The 21,075-nt window shown below is 37.0% G+C and overlaps 1 protein-coding gene across 1 annotated transcript; it reads left to right on the plus strand.

Annotated features, from left to right (window-relative positions):
- The first annotated feature begins 7,015 nt into the window (after positions 1 to 7,015).
- Positions 7,016 to 11,793, plus strand: LOC122281393 (probable WRKY transcription factor 2). The gene is made up of 6 exons (XM_043092837.1): positions 7,016 to 7,732; positions 8,349 to 8,880; positions 9,500 to 9,688; positions 9,900 to 10,771; positions 10,863 to 11,021; positions 11,120 to 11,793. The coding sequence occupies exons 2-6, from the start codon at positions 8,428 to 8,430 to the stop codon at positions 11,688 to 11,690; spliced, it is 2,244 nt and encodes a 747-aa protein (XP_042948771.1). The 5' UTR covers positions 7,016 to 7,732; positions 8,349 to 8,427; the 3' UTR covers positions 11,691 to 11,793.
- The last annotated feature ends 9,282 nt before the right edge of the window (positions 11,794 to 21,075 follow it).

Raw genomic sequence — 21,075 nt, forward strand, 5'->3', positions numbered from 1 at the left:
AAAGTTTTCTACCTCCATTCTTGCCCCATGCCATACCTTACTAGGATTGTCACAAATTCCTTGGAAGACCATCTTGTTCTTGCATAACCAGATCCTTCTAAATGCACATGCAATCACTTTTAGTTCTACTTTATTATTCTACTGCAATAGTGTCTCCCATAGCAAGCAAAAGTCACCTTCCCTGCACTTAGCTTTCTATAGAGGACTCAATATGTTTGACCATATATCCTGAGCTGCCACACAACTCCATAACACATGACAGCTTGTCTCAATCTCCTGCTGGCATATTGGACAAAACCCGTCCTCAGTGATCTTCCTTTTTAACATATTCCCTTTAGTAGGTAGAGCTTCCCCTACTACTTTCCACATGAAGACTTTCACCACATTTGGAACTTAGCCCAAAGCTGTTTCCACATGCCAGAATTACCATCTCTACTTGAATTGCTACTTGCTTTTATCTTTTGTTGATCACTAAGGAGGAAATAAGCTGACTTAACCAAAAATTTTCCATCCCGGGAATGCTCCCATATAAGTTTGTCTTCAAATTGTCTTTTTTCTCACTATCAAGCCCTTAATTACATTTGCCTCTTTAGACTTGAACACCAAATCAATGATCTCATACTTCTACTTCCCCTTCTCATCAATCAAAGCATTCACTTTAGCATCCTGATGCGGTACATTAATAGGAGATTGAATGCTCTTATCTTATCACCATTCCCTTATCTTATCACCATTCCCTACTCTCCACCTCAAATCATCCCTTACCAAGTTACCTACTCCCCATATGCTCTTCCAAATTAAAGAAGAACCTACTCTTTTTTTAACTCTCAAGATGTCATCATGCTTAAAATACTTTTCAAACATAACCCTTGCAACTAGACTACAAGGATTAATTAAAAGTTTCCAAAACTGTTTAGTCAACATAGTTTGATTAACGTTGCTCATATCCCTAAATCCCATCCCTCCTAACCCCTTAGAGAGACCCACGTCACTCCCTTTTTTTCAGTGTACTTTCTTATTATTATCCAAATGTTCCCACGAAAAGCTAGCTTAGTGGTTTTGAACTTAATTATAGCAATTCTTTGCACTTGGCAATGATGATAAAAACAAGGCAACTCTTCTAGTTTAATCAATTGTTTTATATTGGCTATTGTAGTTTGTTCAGAATATTGGGGCTTAAGTTTTTGAGCCTAGTAAAGCTTGGCAGATCTGTTAGAATAATGTTAAATATAAGTAACAAATTGACAAATTTTGCACGGATTCTTTATATATTTTGACATATAACAGGCACATTCTTGTATTTCTAATTGTCTATACTCACATATTTAATAGATATTCTAGGGATATGAAGTATTAACGGTTTTTCTTGTTGTTATAACCCCTTTAGATATGTTTATTAATGGATGCTTCATTTGGATTTGGCTATTTATTAATTGATGGTGGATCTCTTTAAATAACCCTATGACAAAGTTGGAAAGCAACAGACTACTGGATCATACCAACACATAAAAAAAATACCAGCAGCTATTTTAAGAAAAATGGTAAACATATAATATTTTTACAATCTTTTATATAATTTTGTTTTAAACGAAAAATATTTTTATAAAATAATTTATAAAATTAATATCACGTTATATAAATATCATTATTTTAAAATATAATTTAAAAAAAATGATACGTGTATCATAAATCTTGTTTTAGTCCTTGCAATTACCCAAGAAATGGCGAGTTACGACAAGACAATCCGCACTCACACAATTGGACTCTATGAAAAGTACTTAAGAGTTGTCCTATCTTCCCAAAAATAAAGAAGAAATAAAATAGCCCAATCACCCATATAGGAAGGCTCTATTCCCCGATATGTATACTCAATTCCCCGTTCTCCGAGAGATAAAGGAGTAATTACATTCAAAAAAATTATAATGGAGAAGTCTCTATGAAGGAAGGAGATAGAGAGTCTTAAATGAGATTTTTCTGTTTTTTTTTTTTTTTTTTTTTTTTTTTTTTTCACTTAAAGCTATTAGTGGTAATAAAAAAAGAGCGAAAAATATGGAATTTCGTTGGACATCCATTATGGAGTTGCCTCCCAGTCAGAATACTTTCATTTTAATGGTAGATTTAACGGGATGTTTAGATTAGTATCTTAAAATTTTGTAAATAATAATAAAATAATTTGATTGGATGTATTTTATCAGATTTCATAAATGAGAGAGTAAAAATTAAATAAAAATATTTTTTAATATGAGTATTATATTGAAATTTGTGAAAATGAATAGATAAAGTTTAAAAATTGTTTGAATGAAATTTTTATTTTGAAGTTTGTTAAAATTATATTAAAGTATTTTTATGTTTAAGTGATATTTAATAATGAAATTATGAAAATTTTTGAGAATATTTGGTTTTACCCAAACATACCCTTAGCCTCACCAGCTTTTCTTAAAACCAAATTGTTGTTTTTATTTGAACTATTTATCACTTGGTCCCTTCACTTCTTTAATACGCTAGTTTGACAACACAATTATTTTAAAATATTTTCTTTTTAAATATTACTCAAATATAAATATTTTTTAATTTTAAATTTTAAATTTTTTAATTTAATCATTACAACTTTTTCAAAATTTTAAACAAAACACAAAAAACAATACAACCTTTTTAAGTTTCAAACCAAAAATAATATTAAAAAATTATTCTAACAATTTTTTTTTAAAATTTATAATATTTTTTTCAACTTTTTTTCTTTTATTTTCTAAAATTTAATAAAATATTTTAATTCAAACTATTTCACTGCTATTAATTTACAAATATATTAATATATTCTAAGTATCTAAACGGCGGCTAAATTGTTAGAGCACTGGCATTGGCCTCGGTAAAATGAAGGAAACTTCAAAATTTGAATGGTTTGGAGGTTAAAACACTGGCATTGGATTCATCAAACGCTAAAAGTCAAGCTTTAAGTTACAGTAAATTTAGTTTTATCTTCATCTTTGAAGACTCACTGTTTACCGTCTATCTCATTATTTTATTACAAAATCACTTTTTTCAACTGTTCTTTCCTTTTTCGCCCGTGATTCCGTTTCTCTCTTTCTCACCCTTTCTCTTCGTCTGTCTTTCTTCTCTCCCAGATGTTTCTTTCACCCCTGAATCCGAAAAAAAGTTTCATTTCTCTCTTTCGATTTTTCCTCTCCATTTTCTCTCTTCCTTTTATTTATTCCTTTTTATTTATTTATTCCTTCTTTTTTGTCAGCCAAACTTCCCGTTAATTTCGCTTGTTTTTGTCTTGGGTTGTAACGCTTCTCTGTTTTGTTGGTTTTTCCCTCTAAGCTCTATCTTCCATTTTAATGGAGGTCAAGCTGTTAGGAGCTGGTTCTCATGCTTCCATTCTTACAAGACCCATTTGCCCCATGGTCCTCCAGCTGGGTTCCAAGGCTCGAGCTTGACGAAGAGAGGCATTCAATCAGTACAAGCCGCAGCAACTTCCGTTGGGTACCAAATTAGCAACCTTTTTGTTTATTAGTGAAACCCAGTTTATTATTGAAACCCAGCTTGTGATTCTTTGGAATTCGTTATTTCTGGGACCGGAAAAAATATTTATCTGTTGGTTTTTGCTTCTAATATCGTTTTTGTTACTTTTATTGAAATAGGCATATATTATTTTTCTCTGCTGTTTCCTGGTTATCAAGAATTATTGTTATACTGTTCATGGAAATTGTTGTATATCTTGCCTTATGATTCGACTTGCGTGTCTTGTTTTTTCATGTTCACTGTATAATGTTTTCTACCTGGATGCATAAATAACATCTAACCATGATTATGAATGATCAGATCTGCATCCGAATGAGATTCATAAATTTAAAAGAAGAAAAATTTATGTGAAAGTGTTGGTGTAAGACTAATGGCAGCACCACTTGGTAGAAGGGATTGCAAGGACAATAGTAAGGTCAAAAGAGAACATGGGGTCCGGATGGTTAGAAAGACATAATTATCTTGCAAAACAAATTTAGGAGAGCGTAGTTTGTTTACGATTTTGTTGAGTTGAATTATGATTAGTTTAGGTGCAGGAAAAAAACAAGATTTGGGTGTTGTTGAATGGCAAGAGATGTCTTGCCTATTTTTTGAATAATTTATAAATTCTAATTCCAGATGCTTATCCTTGATCTGTATCCTTTTATGATGGATATTGTTTGCCCAAGGAGGCAGAGGAGTACCTTGCCTCACATGGGCTTAAGAATGCAACTTATTCTACTAGCGTTGTTGGTGTTAAAGAAGATCTATTTGGAAAACTTGTTGCTTGCCCTTATCAGGTTTGTTATCTAAGCACCCAATCTTTCAGTTTTGTCTGTTTTATTTTTATTTTTATACACTCTTTTAGTAGTAGGTCTGCATCTGCCAGGGTTCTTCTGCTGATCTAAATCCTTACCTTGGTTGTCAAAGGGTTAGTTAATATTGTTGGTTCGCAGAGATGTTTTATTTAGTTTTCAGTGTAGAGAAATTCTCTCGTCGTTTATTGAATGTATGATTGGTGAAATCATTTTTGTTGGACATTATATCCCTTTCAGCAACAGCTTCCTCTAGGGTAAAAGCAGCTAACGAGGATACGCCCCCAAAGAGATTGCTAGAAGTGTTTGATTCAGACTTTGTAAGTTGACATAAGTTATGGTTCATTTAGAAAACTGATAGTTTATAAGACAAATTTTTTTATCTTTGCATGAATAAATTTTGGAACTAATGGAAGTTAGATGGAGTATAAAATGCCTCACGACGGATGGGAGTTGTTATGATAATCTTACCTATATCATCTTTGGGAGTATGTACAACTTGATTTTGTTTTAGTGGTGAGTAATTCTTGTGGTTTCTGTTCTACAGGAGATGGTTGGATCAGCTTCATTTTCCTCAAATCCTCATAAGAAACCTTTCAAATTAGATTATTTCCATGAAACTCAAGCAATTTCATTAAGTTGTGTAAGCAGCTGACCTGATAGTACTGTTCATGGACCAAGAACACAATTGATACTACTGTTTAATTATGTCACATCATAAAAGGATCCTTGTTTATGTAGTTGCTGTAGACTTGATCTGTATCCTTGTCAAATTCTAAAGCTGTAGAGTTGGAATGTTATGTTTGTGTGGTAGTATGGTTGATGTGTTCTATTGTGGTTTATTTAACTTCAAATGTGCTACTATGTGTTCTATTGTGGTTTATGTAGTTAGTTTCAAACATAATATTTTATCTTAGATGAACAAATTGTATATGTGTTTCTTGTTCCTTAAATTATTATATATTTGATTGTTAGGTAGAAGAAGAGTTGACAAAATGTGTTTGTTGGTAATTAGGTTGAGGAAAAAAATTAGTTGGAAATCAATAATTTAAATATCAAATTAAATTATTAATGTACATATAGTAGGTTTAATTGCAAAATATGGAAAAAAAAATAGTATTAAAAAAAATATTATATTATTATTTTGATGAATCCAATGGTTAATCCAATGTGAGATTATGGATAGGAAGAATTTAGAATTATGGAAAACTTGTACTTTTCATCAAATTTTGAAGATAACTTTGATGAAACTAATGTGGATGCTCTTAGATATGCCAAGCCAAAGTACATGCCATGTGTAAAAAGAGTTTAAAAAATCTAAAATAAAAAAAATAATAAAATGTAAAAATTATATCCTAAATTAATAAGTAATATATTATATCAAATAACTGTAAATTCTTTAAAATGAAATAAAATTATTTACAAACAAAAAGAACAAAAAGCATAAGGGTCATCTATGGAAGCAACTCAAGCCGAATCAAACTGTCCAAGGGGTGGCTGCTGTCGGCAAGTCCTAAGGTGGCTCTCTACGAACATATAATGGCTTAATCTTTTTTTTTTTAATACAATAATGGCCTAATCTTGATCACCAAGTGGTGGGCAGATAACGAGCTTGTTTAAAGAATAATGATATTAATATGAAGTTCAATGAGTTTATTTATTAAGAGGCAAACTCTCAAAATTCGAGTCATTTAGGTTGAATAAATGAGATATGCGGATTAAGCACTAGATAACGAACTGTTTCTTTTGGTTTTTAATAGAAAGTGGACAGCTCATAGACCAGAAAAAGAAAAAAGAAAAAAAAAGAAAAAAGTGAAGAACTCACAATGGAGACCCAATGAAGAAAGAAGGGAACAGAGGAAGAGGTTGGAAAGACGGTCCACGTGGCGTGGTTGGATCAGAAGGTAATTGGATTCTATTTACAAAAATGATCCCACAATCCAACGCGACCCCAGAGATACTGCTTACTTTACCAAAATAAATAAAAGCAAAGAAATATTTCAAATTTGTCCTTTTTGAGTTTAATATTTTAGTTTTATAACTTTGCTCTTCTGCCTTGGAAGTGGCCCTGGCACTTGGGATTCCGTCTTTGGGAGCTCCGATCATCCACTACGTAAAACTGTCCTCCCCTTAAACCAATCCTCAAGCTCGAGTGATTCATTGGCTTCGTTCATTTTCCTACTCGATCGGGTTTGGTTTGCTCCTAAATGAAGTCCTCGCAAAGTGCCGAAATTATAATACCCAACCCAAGAATATCATAAATTGCTGAATTACCATGTGGGCATTGGTCGCCTTTAACTGGTTATTGTTGCGTAAAAATTAAATATAGTGTGTACAAGTAAACTAAACCGCATGGTGTCAAATAGTTCTGGTCAATTTATCACGTTTGTGGTTTGTGGATGCCAAAATTGGGAGAACAATGATATTAAGAATAGGAGCATGAGCGTGTCGAAAAAAATGGTACGCCAAAGTTGCATAAAAGAAGGCGGTTGGTTATAACATCCTTCACATTTGAAGGGCACAGCCACAGGTGTTAGGCAGCTATGGTCTCTCATATAGTTTTTGACAGACACCATCCCCAGGCCTAGCGTTTGTTACTCACACGTATGTATATATATTCCAAATTAGAACGCACAATATACATTTAAAAAAAAAAAAAAAATCACTTCAGCATTCGGCTGCTATCGTCTGCACACGGTCAATCGAGGCACCGGCTTTGGGAACGTGATATCCTTTCCACGTAACCCGCAAAGGACGAGGCGGATTGGCGAAAATGGGCCCAAAAAGAAGCCCAGTCCAAAGAAAGATGGTGTAATTGGAGGAGGTGGACCGTGGAGATGAATCGCGAAGCGGAGGTGGCGGTGGAGAAATGTGTGTAGAGCTTCTTTCTCTTTTCCCCTTTCTCTTTTCTCTCGCTCGCTCTTTTTTGGTTCTTTGAAAGATTCCATCCATTTTTCGGTCCACAACAGTTATGTTACAGAATCGCCCTCCCCTTCCCTCACCGCGTTTCATCTCTTCTTTTGTTTTTTTCCCCTCTTTCTTTTAATAGAATAATAATTATACATCTATAATACTATATCTTTTTGTAATTATTCTAGAAAACATCATCATTTTCAATTTGGGCTAAAATCAGACAGAGAGAGAGAGAGGGACAGGGACAGAGAAAGTGAGGAAATTGATAGGAACGTGGGAGACGTTTTCTCCCATTTGAATTGAAGGAGATAATCACAGAAAGAGGAAAAAAATAATTGAAGAGGGGAAGGGTTGGGGGTTTCGGGTCGGTGTCCCGTCGTCTGGTCAGGTCAAGGAGGTTGCCTGGTCGAGTATGTAGTGGTGGTGGTGCTGCGGCCGCTGGGTCTCCTTCGGCAAACATACAACAACCGATCATCTTAGCTCCGACTCTAATCAGCAGTCAGGTAATCATTTGTTCCTGGTTCTCTCTCCCAAAGCTCCTTTATTTATTTTTTCTTTAATTTTCTTTTTGTGTCTATCCAAGTCAAGTTTTGGAGTTTTTTTTTTAATCTCATTTTCTGACAGTGGTTTAAGGTTTCTCGCTGCCTATCCTTAGTAACTTTCGTTTTCTTCTTTATAAAATACCAATAAATATGACCTGAAATTTTGCACCTTTCTCGTTAGATCTTTGATGCACATTGGATTTTAATTAATCATATATGGAATAATATAACGTTTTTCCCTGGACGACAAAGATGGAAATTTTTATGTGATGGAAGATTTTCCTTTATCCAGAATTGTTCATTTTATAGTACTCGGTTATGAAAGAAAATTAAAGTTCTTTTTTTCTTTTAGTTTATTTTTCGAATGGTACTTAACCTCCTGGAATGTGGTCGTTTTTTATACCATATAATGAATCAATGATTAAACCAGAGTTCATCCTTCTTGTTATAATAAAGCCGATTTTTTCATTTGCCTTATTTTTTTAATGTAAAAAAAAAAAAAACTGAATATCACAAATCTACGTCATTTTACAACAATCCAGCTAAAATTGTTTTGCATTAATCCTAAACCTTTCAGGAATTTCATCTTTGGTGCAATATCAGACCTTTGAGGAATTTCATCTTTGGTGCGATATCAGACCTCAATATTTGTAAGTATGGCAGGGATGGATGATAATGTTGTTATAATTGGAGATTGGGTGCCTCCTAGTCCAAGCCCAAGAACCTTTTTATCTGCAATGTTAGGGGACGATGTTGGGTCCAGATCAGTCTCAGAACCTCCCAGCAGTAACAGAACTGAGGAGATCTTTCTGGGATCTTCAGAGTCAAACACCAACGTTAAAAACAATGGGACAAAAGACGGTGTTTCTAGTGAGAAATTCACTGATTTAGGTTCATTTCCTGAACATAAATCATCAAGCTCACATGCCGGCCTCATGGAAAGGATGGCAGCAAGAGCTGGATTTAATGCTCCCAGGTTGAATACACAAGGCATTAGATCAGCTGACCTCTCATCCAATCCTGACATTCGCTCTCCTTACTTAACGATACCTCCTGGTCTTAGTCCTACTACGCTGCTAGATTCTCCTGTTTTCCTTTCCAATTCGCTGGTGAGCTTCAAAATCTTGGAAGTTCTTTGTTTTTTTCAAAACAACTGTTTAGTTGCCTTACCGGGAAAAAAAAAAAATTAAAATTAAAATTAAAAAAAAATAAAAAAGAAGAAGAAGAAGAGGAAGCTATTTGGTTGCCAATGGTATAGGGAATATGAAGAGGTAACTGCTATATTGCATATTATGAGCTAGAAATAGGTTGCTTATTAATACACTTAAATGCAGCTATGCTGCTATTGGCATTTGTTTTGTTTGCTTTTCTTTTCTTACTATGTAAGCAACAACGTTGACTTAATTATTAAGATTAAGATTGTTGTTGTAATTGACTTGTTGCAACAGGATTTATAAGATAATTTATACTGAGGGCTTAATATTCCTAGCAGAAAGGGAAAAAATTGAGAATCTGGAAATTGGTTTATAACAGTTTTGTATGGCAAGTTGTTATTGTTTGAAACAGGATAACTAGATTTAGCTTAATTTTTGCTATGAATGTATGTTTAATGTCTTTGCTTTACTTAATAAGTTTTCCTTCAGATTGAGGTTGCTGTTGAATAGCATTCCTTTTAAATCTTATTTTTACCACGTTCTGAATTGTGTCTCTGAACCTGTCGCACTGCAGGTGCAGCCATCTCCAACAACTGGAAAATTCTCGTTAGTGCCAAATGGTGACAGTAGGAGCTTGACATTGATCTCAGAGGCCCCTGATAGAAGTAAAGATAATCCTTTTGAAGATATTAATACCTCATCGTTTGCTTTCAAGCCCATTACCGAACCAGCATCCTCATTCTTTTTTGGTGCTTCAAGCAAAGTAATAATACTCCAGGAATTCTATGTATTTGAATTTCATTTTCACAATAAGCTTTTTTCAATTTAAAATACAAACTCACTCTTCATGCATGTGATCCTATTGTTTATTATTTTTCATATTATTATTGAAGTCCTCTGCATTTAATGATGGTTTGGGTGGTGGGTGGTAGTTGGTCTGCATCTTTCTAGTTAGTAATATTTATGTTGTACAGATGACTTCAAAAACTCTTCCTCAACAATCCTTTCCAAGCATCGAGGTGTCTGTTCAGTCTGAGAGTTCTTTTCAAAGTGGAGAACATACCAATCAAACACAGAATAGAAGCAGCCTCTATTCTCAGGCAGACAACTCCCGATCATCTACTGAAAGGGATATTGGGACTAATGTGATTGTGGCAGATCAAACAGCCTTTGATGCTGTTGGTGGCAGTACCGAACATTCTCCTCCACTTGATGAGCAACCAGATGAAGAAGGAGATCAAAGAGGCAGTGGAGATTCTGTGGCTGCAGGTGGTGGTGGTGCACCATCAGAGGATGGATATAACTGGAGAAAATATGGACAAAAACAAGTCAAAGGAAGTGAGTATCCGCGAAGTTACTACAAGTGCACACATCCTAATTGTCAGGTGAAGAAGAAGGTCGAACGATCTCATGAGGGCCACATAACAGAAATCATCTATAAGGGGGCCCATACGCACCCTAAACCTCCTCCAAACCGGCGATCAGCAATTGGGTCTACTAACCCACTCATGGATGTGCAACTAGAGATCCCTGAACAAGCTGGGCCACAGAGTAGTATTGCTGATGGTGAACTGATTTGGGCAAGTTCACAAAAGGGAACTGTTCCCGGGGCTTCTGACTGGAGGCATGACAACCTTGAGGTGACATCGTCAGCACCTGTGGGCCCAGAGTACTGCAACCAGTCTATCTCTGTGCATGCTCAGAATGGCGCTCACTTTGAAACAGGTGATGTGGTGGATGCATCATCAACTTTTTCCAATGATGAAGATGAAGACGATCAAGGGACACATGGCAGTGTATCATTAGGTTATGATGGCGAAGGAGATGAATCTGAATCAAAGAGAAGGTTCCTACATACCTCTGTCCTTTTGTGAACAATATCTTGTTTTAGATACAACATCACCTTGACGAAGTGTGTATGTTGTGTGATATTACAGGAAAATTGAAGCCTATGCAACAGAAATGAGTGGAGCCACTAGAGCCATCCGGGAACCTAGAGTTGTGGTCCAGACTACCAGTGAGGTAGATATCCTTGATGATGGGTATCGTTGGCGCAAGTATGGGCAGAAAGTTGTGAAAGGAAATCCAAATCCAAGGTTTCTACAAGAATCACTGTGAACAACTTTTTCTTCTCCTTTGACCTCTCAATTACACTTACTGCAAAATTGAAATGGGGGAGAACTTGTTTATGCAGGAGTTACTATAAGTGCACCAGTGCAGGTTGCACAGTACGGAAGCATGTGGAGAGGGCATCGCATGATCTTAAGTCAGTGATCACCACATATGAGGGAAAGCACAATCATGATGTTCCTGCTGCTCGCAATAGTAGTCACGTCAATTCTGGCTCCTCTTGCACTGTACCTGCCCAAGCTTCTGCTGCTGCCGTTCAAAATCATGTTCACAGGCCTGAGCCATCACAAGTGCACTCTAGCATGGCTAGGTTTGAAAGGCCTGCATCACTCGGTTCATTCAGCCTTCCGGGTAGGCAGCAGCTGGGGCCTTCTCATGGCTTCTCGTTTGGAATGAGTCAACCAGGCCTTTCCAATCTAGCAATGGCTGGGCTGGGTCCTGCCCAAGCCAAAGTTCCTGTTATACCCGTTCATCCGTACTTGGCACAGCAACGCCAGGCGAGTGAAATCGGTTTCATGTTGCCAAAAGGAGAACCGAAGGTGGAGCCTATGTCCGAACCTGGTCTGAACCTGTCCAATGGTTCATCGTTATACCAACAAATTATGAGCAGGCTGCCGCTTGGACATCAGATGTAACCTCAGATGTAAACTTCTGTTTTCTGTTTTCTTTGGAAAACGTAGAAATGTGTACCTTTCTATTATATATAATATACATATATGGGTATTTTATTTAGTGATACATTTACCTCTTGATTCTTTAATTTTTATGAGTGAATTTGTTTGAACCTTGCCAAGAGATGCATTTCATTTTTGGCTCTGGTTGTACTGGCGGTGGAATCAAGAAGCTCTTCTTTTTTTGAGTTTTGCTTTTTTTTCTTAGGGGGGAGATAGGGAGAGAGGGTGGATTAATTTTTGTAGAATTGTTCTCGTATGGAGATCATTAAATACACTTCTTTGGAATTTTTGAAAGCTTAGGGGCTCCAATATGTGGGTCTGCTGATGGTTGTCCTCTTCTCCGTCGTAGGCCGAATGCGTGCCAAATTGGACTTCTAAATTAATATCATTCGAAAAAGTAGTATGTATGGACTTAGTGCATGACAGAATCTGTCAATTTGTTTTTTTAAGAGATTTACAAAAAAGAGGATGGTGTCATGGGTTTTAAGACATCTTTGGGAGATGTCGATGATATAATTATCATGGATGACATGTACATCCATACATTTTGTTTTAATGAGATTGGGCTAAGTTGCTGGCCGCATAGAGAAGATTGAACACTGGGCCTTCAAGATAAAGTTGGCCCGGCTTGGAAGGGATATCCCTCCCAATTAGACCTAGCCCGATAGGGATGCAAACATCCCTTCTAGTTACCCCCAATTCCTATTGGTGGGAATTTTTGTCTTCTTTTTTTACTTTTTCTTCACACACACCCCCCTCCCCCCCTCCCATTTTTTTTTTTTTTTTTATTATGTGCCTGACAACTTATGACATCTACAAGTGGGTTGCTTGTCACACATGTTTGTCCATTTTTCCAATTTGAGAGTTGCATTTGACGGCTTGATCCCATGCTCCCTCGTGCAGCGAAAATCGCGGGACTTGCCACTTTGTTGTTTCATTCCTGATGACACATGTCACCTTCTTGTTTGGGCAGCCTGATCACCGCAGTTGTCGATTTAAACCTAAGACGTGGGCTACTTTCGCCTTCTTTCTTTCTTATTATTTCTCTTACTCCTGTTGTGACCCTTGCTTTTTTCCTCTGGTTTTAGTTCTTCTTAGTTCACTTCATTCCTGTTCGCCTTCAAACCCTTTCCTTCTTTCTCTCCTTCCTTATTCAATGGCGCCCAATAATACCTCACGTTTTACTCGTTGGGGTTCTCATTCAACCCATTCAAAGGGGCCTTTAGGGTTCCTGCGGGTATGGATCCTCCCGAGATCCACGATGAGTCTCAATTCTTCCAGGGGTATCACTGGACCTTGGTGGTCAGTTTTGTAGACTTGAGGTCGTTTAGATATTCTTTTGGAGCACCTGACTCCACCAACTTTGAGCTCTGATGAATCGCCAAGGGGTTGTCGACTAGGAGGGCTTTGCCACGAAGGTGGCATTGTACCATTCGATGTTTACCAATGGACTGCAACTTCTTTTATACCGCCTTATCCAAGAAATTTTGGACTTTTTTCAACTAGCTCTGTCGCAACTTCACCCCAATGCGTGGAGGGTTTTACTATGCAGCTGTGTCGTTTGGCGCATGGGCTTGGGACCCGCAAGTGAAGGTTACCCAGACCTGACTACCAGAGAGTTCCTGTTCATGCATCGGGTGCTACATCTGGGTGGTAATCTGTACAGCTTCCGCTCTCTTCCAAAATACAAGGTTGCCTGTGACATCCCGTTTTTACGTGTATTTTCACTGAAAGAGCTTTTTAATTTAATTAATATATTAGTTCTTTTATTTTAAATTATTGTATTTTAAATTGATTTTATTTTATTTGATGTGGTGTTTAATTTATTTTAGTCGTTTTATGGTTTTAAAATCGTTTTCGTCGGATCAGTTTTTGGTCTCTGGAGATAAGGATTGAACCTCATTTCTTTTCCCTCATCTTTTCTTTTTCTTTTTCTTTTTCTTTTTCTCATTTTTCCTTCTTTTCTTTTTTCTTCTTTTCTTTCTTCTTCCTCCTTGTTCCCGTGCGCGAACAGCTCTCTCTCTCTCCCATCGCCGTCCAGCTCTCCCACCCAAACCCACCGCCGCCGGCCGACGTGGCCGACACCACCCCCACCAATCAACTCTCTTCCGGCCGACGCACCATCCCACCAAAAACCAGCCTCATCCGAGCCGTCGTTAACCGCCTACATCCCATCTAAGCCGCACGGTTTTGAACCATTTCTGGCGCCGTCGCTCCACCTCCGGCCACCATCTTTTTACCACTTCTTCCCCTACCTCTTGCCGTCCTAACCCACCCAATTCCGGCCCCGATCCATTGCCGGAGCAGCTCCCATGAGCTCAACTCCGATCTGCCCCTTTTTGCACTTCCACCGTCGTTTCCACCGCCACCCACAGCCAAAACTCACTTCCATTAGCTTCATAAACATATCTAGGCCATTTCCTATCAATTTCGTGTCTTGGTTTGTCCCCGTTCAAAAGTGGGTAATTTATAACCCACGGCCACAGTGTAAAATACACTGTTATGTTGCTTTTTCTCTGCCGTTTGCAGCGTCGTGAGATTTCAAAAAATACCTTATAGCGCTGTAAGTATTTTTCAAACTCTATTTTAGATTTAAATATATTTTTGCTCTTACAATAATTATTTAACTGTTGGTTGGTTGATTCCGGACTGAGTCCGAGGAGTTCGGAGGTCGGATGGATTGAGGACGGAGTTACTTGGTTTTATTGTTTTGTGATTGGTTGGTTAATTGTGCCTTGAGGCGTGCATTGCGTGATGCATTCATGTGCATTTTATTTAATTGAGAAAATCCTGTTTTATTTGCGTAAATGGATTTTTGGGTGCGTGTGTATCACGACCCCAAGCCAAGATTGGGTATTATCTCGGTGGATCTCCTTTGGTCACTCGGGAGCGTAATATATTGAGTGACGTCCCCTGAGTTGTCGTTGGACAACAATGAGAGAGGGCGGGATGGTAACGCTCTCGTACCGACTCCGTGGTCCTTCACTGGCGATGGCTAGAGGATGCTTGGCTACGTATGCGCGGGGTGCGGAATTGGGCATCGCTCGTTTAGGTGTCACACGCGTAGTCGTTACTTGCTGTGTGGCACAGGAGCCAGGGTGTGCGGATGACCCCTAGGGGAGGTCGTGGTGCATTCGGATTAATTGGTTATTGATTTGAGTTGGATTTGGGTCAAATGAGACTTTTGGCGTGAGTTGAAAAGTAATACGTTTTTGGGGCCAAATGGAATTTTTGGCGTGCGTGGAAAAATGTGTTTTATGGGTTATGTGCATTGCATTCTTTTATGCATATTGTTTGAATTTAATATGCTTTTATCTATTAGCGTTTGGATCTTACTTACCTGCGGCACCATTTTTGGTACCGTAGATTTTGATGTAGAGATCGAAGAGGAGGAGAAGGCTGAGTTCGAGGAGGCGACTCCGCCGGAGTATTGATTTGGGAGTTTATGCTTTGTAGTTGGTTATGAAACAATATTTGTAGTTTGTAATATTTTATTATGTATGTTTTGATCGGCCTTGTATTAAACAAAGAAAAATTCTGGTACTTAGTTATATGACTTTGTTTATCTGCTGCGTGTTTTCTTTTGCACACTTGTTGCATGTACACACACTTGGCACTTGGTGATAGGGTGGTGACCTGTGATGTCACCATCTGAACGTCTCGATTTTCCCGTGTCTGTACGTGGGATTCAGGGGCGTCACATTGCCCACCTGGAGTCTCGTTTCTCTTGTGTAAAAGATTGGTTTAGGTGATTTTTTATTGTGGCAGGAAAAGGGTGAGAGTTTCCCATTGGGGAGGATGCCTGCCACGAGTTCCTTGTTCGCAATGTTTGGGGAGTCCTGCTCGACGACAAGGAAATTAGCTTGGACCTAATCGGGCAGGAGCAAGCTCGGTTGTAGGTAGTTTATGCTTGGGTGGAGGCATACTTAGAGGAGGTCCATTCTGATGCTCTACTGACCAGGACCAACATAGACCGGTTCTTGGTATCTCCAGATTGATCCCACTTCATTAGGAGACGCCTCCTAGGAGCTCAATCTACTTTTTGGGGCCAAAGAGACCTCCCAATCCTCCGTTGGAGGGAAAGGGGAAGAAGCCTTGCATCAAGATAGAAGAGGGCTAGGAGTCATCAGGGTTGGGTAGCATTAGCAACAACTCCAAACCACAAAGGCAGCCTCTAGTAGGCTAGTCTTCTTGGGCTCCGTGCATGTTGAAGATCGCCGAGTAGGTTCGTGAATAACTGCATTCCTCGGGTGGTGTTGGCATTTCTCAGGCCAGACAATACCCCTTCCCATCACTGCCGGTGTTCCAATCTCCTATCCTACTGAGCAACGTGGCGCTAGTGAGAGTCCTTAGCCAAGGGATTCCCATGTCTTTGTTCCACTGATGAATTGTGTATAATTTTACTATTCCAAATAAAGCATTATCACAATTATGTAGTGTTAATAATTATATTTTTTTTATTAATTTTGAAATATATTATTTTTCTCACTTGACTTTGACTTTTACCTTGATTAGGAATTTTAGTGGGGAAGAATTGTAAAACTAATATGATGTTGATGTGTGTAGAAGACAGATTTCAGTTAAAAATAGCAGTGGCAAAGAAAGAGAAGCAAAAGCATGTGGAGGTGGCTATTATTCATAGGAGGTCGGAAGAAAGAAGAAGTCCTGAAAAGCAAACATGGAAACAAAAGAAAATAAAAGAAAGAAGAAAAAAAGAGAAGCAAACTAGTGCGGCAAAGGAAAAGATTAGTGGGAGGATGATTTGTTTGGATGTTCCTACTAGATGGAACCCCACATATTTGATGTTGAGTTCTACTAAACAATACAAACCAACCTTTAAACAATATGTATTTGTAGATGAACAATTCATGAACCCCACTGGTGATGATTGGAAAAATACACAGATTTTTGTAGAGTTGCATTGAACACTTCTGGTTCTTTGTATGTGACGGCTAATGTATATTTTCAGCAACTCTGTACAATTGAAGATGCATTAAATTATATGTGCATAAGCAATGATATTATCACTAGTACTATGAGCATAAATATGAAAAGTAAGTATGACAAGTATTGTGGTAGCACAAATAGGTTTAACTTGATAATATATGTTACTCTTTTGCTTGATCCACGATACAAAATGATGGCAATGAAGTTTTGGTTGAAAAAGTGCAAAAGGGATGAGTTGGCAGATAGGATAGAGGCTAAGGTCAATCTCCTTTTAGGCAGCTTGATCAAGTAATATAACACATTTCGTGTGACTAGTGAGGGGAGTTCTAATGTGGCTCAAGGGAGGTCAAGTACTACTAATACAAACATTGGTAATGAGCCGGCATCGCCTCCGACTAAATTTGATATCATGTTCACCAAATACCTTGAGGAGCAATGTATTATAGAGTTTAGATCGGAGTTAGAAATGTATTTGTTTGAGATGTGTATAAAAAACTTGTTTGATTTTGATATCTTAGATTAATGGAGGGCTAATGCTGCCAATTATCCTATCATTGTTGAGATAGCACATGATGTGTTAGCCACCCCGGTCTATTTCCATTGTTGCCTTGGAGTCCGTATTTAGTACTGGAGGACGCATCTTGGATCCTTTTAAAAGTTCATTGCTTTGGAAACTGTTGAATCCCTCATTTGCACCCAAAATTGGTTAAGGACCAAACCAGTCGACATTCGGGAGTTAGAAGAATACGTACAGTCGATAGACCTTGAAGGCAAATTTATATATATGTTGGTTGAAGTTTGAAATCTTGTTTGTATTAATTTATTATCTATTTAAATTTTAACTCAATTTTTTAATATTTGTTTTAGATAATCATTTAGCTAGCTTCATCTTCAACCGAACATTGAATATCCAATCCAATTACACAAAAACACTTTTTCAAAGGCTTGGAAGTGTAAGTATATGTAAGTATGATATGCTCCTCTTACATGTGCTTGGAAGTCATATTCCTGTCTCCATTTTCACTCTCATTTGACAGTTTTTGTATTTTCTTTATGTAGAGTAAAGCAGGTCCAGTTTTAATTTCAGTTAATCCGTTCAAATAATTTCAGTAAACTATGTTGTTTGCACCGAGAGATTCACATAAACCCCAAATACAATTTGCACTAGACAGAGGGATTCCAGCTTTTGTTGCCATGCTTGGAACTCATAGATCGACTCCCATTTCCTGCATTCGCATTTGACTTAGTTCACTGTAATTTAATAAAAATATTTTAATTATTTTCTTGGCAAAAAATATTTTAATTTGATATTTTATTAAATTAATGTAATTTAATAAAAATATTGTGATCATCTTATAATATTATTATGAAACATATTATAAAAAATTAAATTTGAGTAGGTAATTTATAAATTACTATTATTATTTATAAATAAAATAAAATCATTACAAATACTATGCAATAATTGGTGGGACTCACATTTATCAAATCTCTAAAAAGTTAAAACCATCTCATTTCACTTCCTAGTCTAAACACATAAGATTTTCAAAAACCATCTTATCTCATCTCAACTCAACAATTTCAATACTATTCACAAACTATCTCAACTCATCTCATTTGATCTCACTATCCAAACGAGCCAGTTTTCAATGCTGGCTTCACTCTGGTGCTCACTTATCTCAATCGTGCATTGCTCCACTTTACTCATTAAACAGATGGGATTCCCTTTACCAATATGATGTGGTCTTTATTTGCAGATTTATCAATAAATCATCTGCATAGAAGTTTTAGACACTTATTATAATGAGATGATGAGAGGTGGGCAAATTATTTGTTTCATTTAGCTTTGTTGTGGCCCCGGGGAAGGGGGGGGGGGGGTGGGGGGTGTAAGGTTCTCTTGTGCCAATGCACAAATTCTTGGTTTTGGACGGTCTCTTAATTAATTATTATTTATATTTACAGCTCTTAATATTCTTGGAATTTCAACATATCAAGAGTTTCAATGTGGTTGGTGTGAGATTAGAATATATGCTGAATGTGGCAACCTCTTGTGGTTTTAACTTATTTTTTCTTGTATTTAGATCTAGACCCTAACAAATATGCTGAATGGAAGACAATGCTACTGATTGTATAATTCATATATTGAAATTTTGTGTTTCTTAATGTAATGTATAAATATCAAATAATGTAATATGTAGTGAATTGCATTGTGTGTTGCATGCATTTAACATGATGAATATTATATTTTTTTTACATGCATTTAGTTAAAAAGGTAATTAGTTTCTAACTTTAGTTATTTTTTACATAAAATCTAACTTTCCATATTGATATATTTTTATTATTATGGACAATGTTCAATGCATTAGTATTATGCTTTTCAACATGATTTCTTGAAATATAGGCTTTTAGATAAAAATAAAAAACATTATGCTTTTCAACACTACTTTAAAAAAAAAAAACAATTTAATAACATATAGGCTTTTGTTTTAAAAAATCGGGTACAGTTTGGAACCCAGATTTCTGGGTTTTTTATTTTTTTTTTATTTTTTAAATTTAATAACATATACACTTTTGTTAAAAAAAAAAAAAAACTCGAGAACAGTTTGGAACTTGAATTTTTGGGTTTCAAAAACCCTATTTCATCCGAGTTTTGGCCTAGATTTAAAACCTAGGTTTTGGGCTTGGTATATCTAGGTACCCGGTTTGAAAATTGGATGAGCAGTCTGAGCACCACCAATGTAAGGGAAGTCTAATCTGACCCCCTAGGTAAAAAACTACCATCTTTCTGAACTACCATTCTCAGCTCCTAAATTCCCTCACCATGAGATCTCATTCTATGATTTTCAAGTAAATTTCTTATCATATTAGTCATTTGTTCTAACATGTCAGAGATTTTATGAGTAGACTATTGTTGGTCATCCAATTGAAGCTGCATGGCCTCCTGCTGCCTCGGAGCATTCGCTTGATGTGGCTTGAGAGCTATAACCCGAGTACCTTCCACCATGAGGATCTTTCCTCTCTGATACCAATTGTTATGGGTTTTCTGGGATTCAAGAATTACAAGTAACGAAAGGTAAAAAGAAAGACAATCAATAAGAACAAGCATGGAATGAAAAATCAACAACCACAATCTCGGATCATTTCGAGGATAATCCAGCCTCCAAAAGTATTTCATACAAGTTCGCAGATGGCTTTCCCTTACACTCTTGCGCCCTATTATACAACAGATTACAAAACACTCTGCATTATTAACATATACAACACATTGCATTTTCTCATATACAAAAAATGTGCCACATCACTAAAATACTGAAACACATCATTTTCTAACTACCAACTACCTCACTTCTTGTCTAAGTAAAACACCCTTATTCATTTATATCTAATGCACTGTTTAACCCACTCAACTCCAACACTTCACATCTCAACCATATTTCTTTAGAATTCCTTATTTCTTCTGTTCTCACTTGCAGTCTACCTTTACCCTTAACACTCTATTTCATGTGATATCTTGTTTAGTATTCTCTGTATTTTCTTCATAATGTATTTCCTCTTTCTCCACTTTCAGAGAAAAATAGTCTTAACTTTTTTTTTTTTCTATGGTCTCTATATTTTCTTCATAATGTATTTCATAATGCATCATCAAACCTAAAGTTATTGCATGTTGCTGCCTCTATGGGTCTGATGGGAGAAGACGCACTCTGATAATGAAATGTGTTGGCCATTTGAAAAATAAAAAAGCAAGAGAGGGCTTGAGAGACAATAGTAACCTGGTTTGGATGATGAGTTGGGTTGAGTTGAGATGAGTTGAAAGTTGAATAAAATATTATTAGTGTTAGAAAGCACAACGGAAAGTACCTTAGGCTTAGCTTAAAGAAATGCTCCACAAGTTTCTCCAGCACGACAAAAACCAAGCGTTTTCTCTTAGTGGTAAAGTGTACTACGTAGTTATAAGACTAGAGTAACACTTAAACAAATCCACAGCCTATAAACTATTTCAAGAGAGAACAAATGAGAGAGAGATTTTCACTATTATGATTGATGCACCAGAATCAAAAGGAGGGGGGCTATATATAACCCCCTTACACGGCTGGCCTTAAAGGCCAGCCTTCAATACGCTGGAAACGCATGGCTTAAAGCCATGCGTTTACCGGCTATGTAACGCATGGCTTTAAGCCATGCATTATAACGCATGCATCCAAAAAGGGGGGGTCTGCCCGTGTGGGCGCCTCCTCCATTTAACATCTCCCACTCGCACACAGTGAGCATGACCCTAGGTCTGCATCTCTCTAATGTTCTCAATCTTGTTCACACAAGTAAATAGGCCGTGCGACCACCAAGCATATCTTTAGAAAGGTGGGAGTACATACACTAAATCTCTCCCAGAGAAGACTAGCAT

The sequence above is a fragment of the Carya illinoinensis genome, chromosome 11 (genome assembly GCF_018687715.1).
Source record: "Carya illinoinensis cultivar Pawnee chromosome 11, C.illinoinensisPawnee_v1, whole genome shotgun sequence".
NCBI lineage: Eukaryota > Viridiplantae > Streptophyta > Magnoliopsida > Fagales > Juglandaceae > Carya > Carya illinoinensis.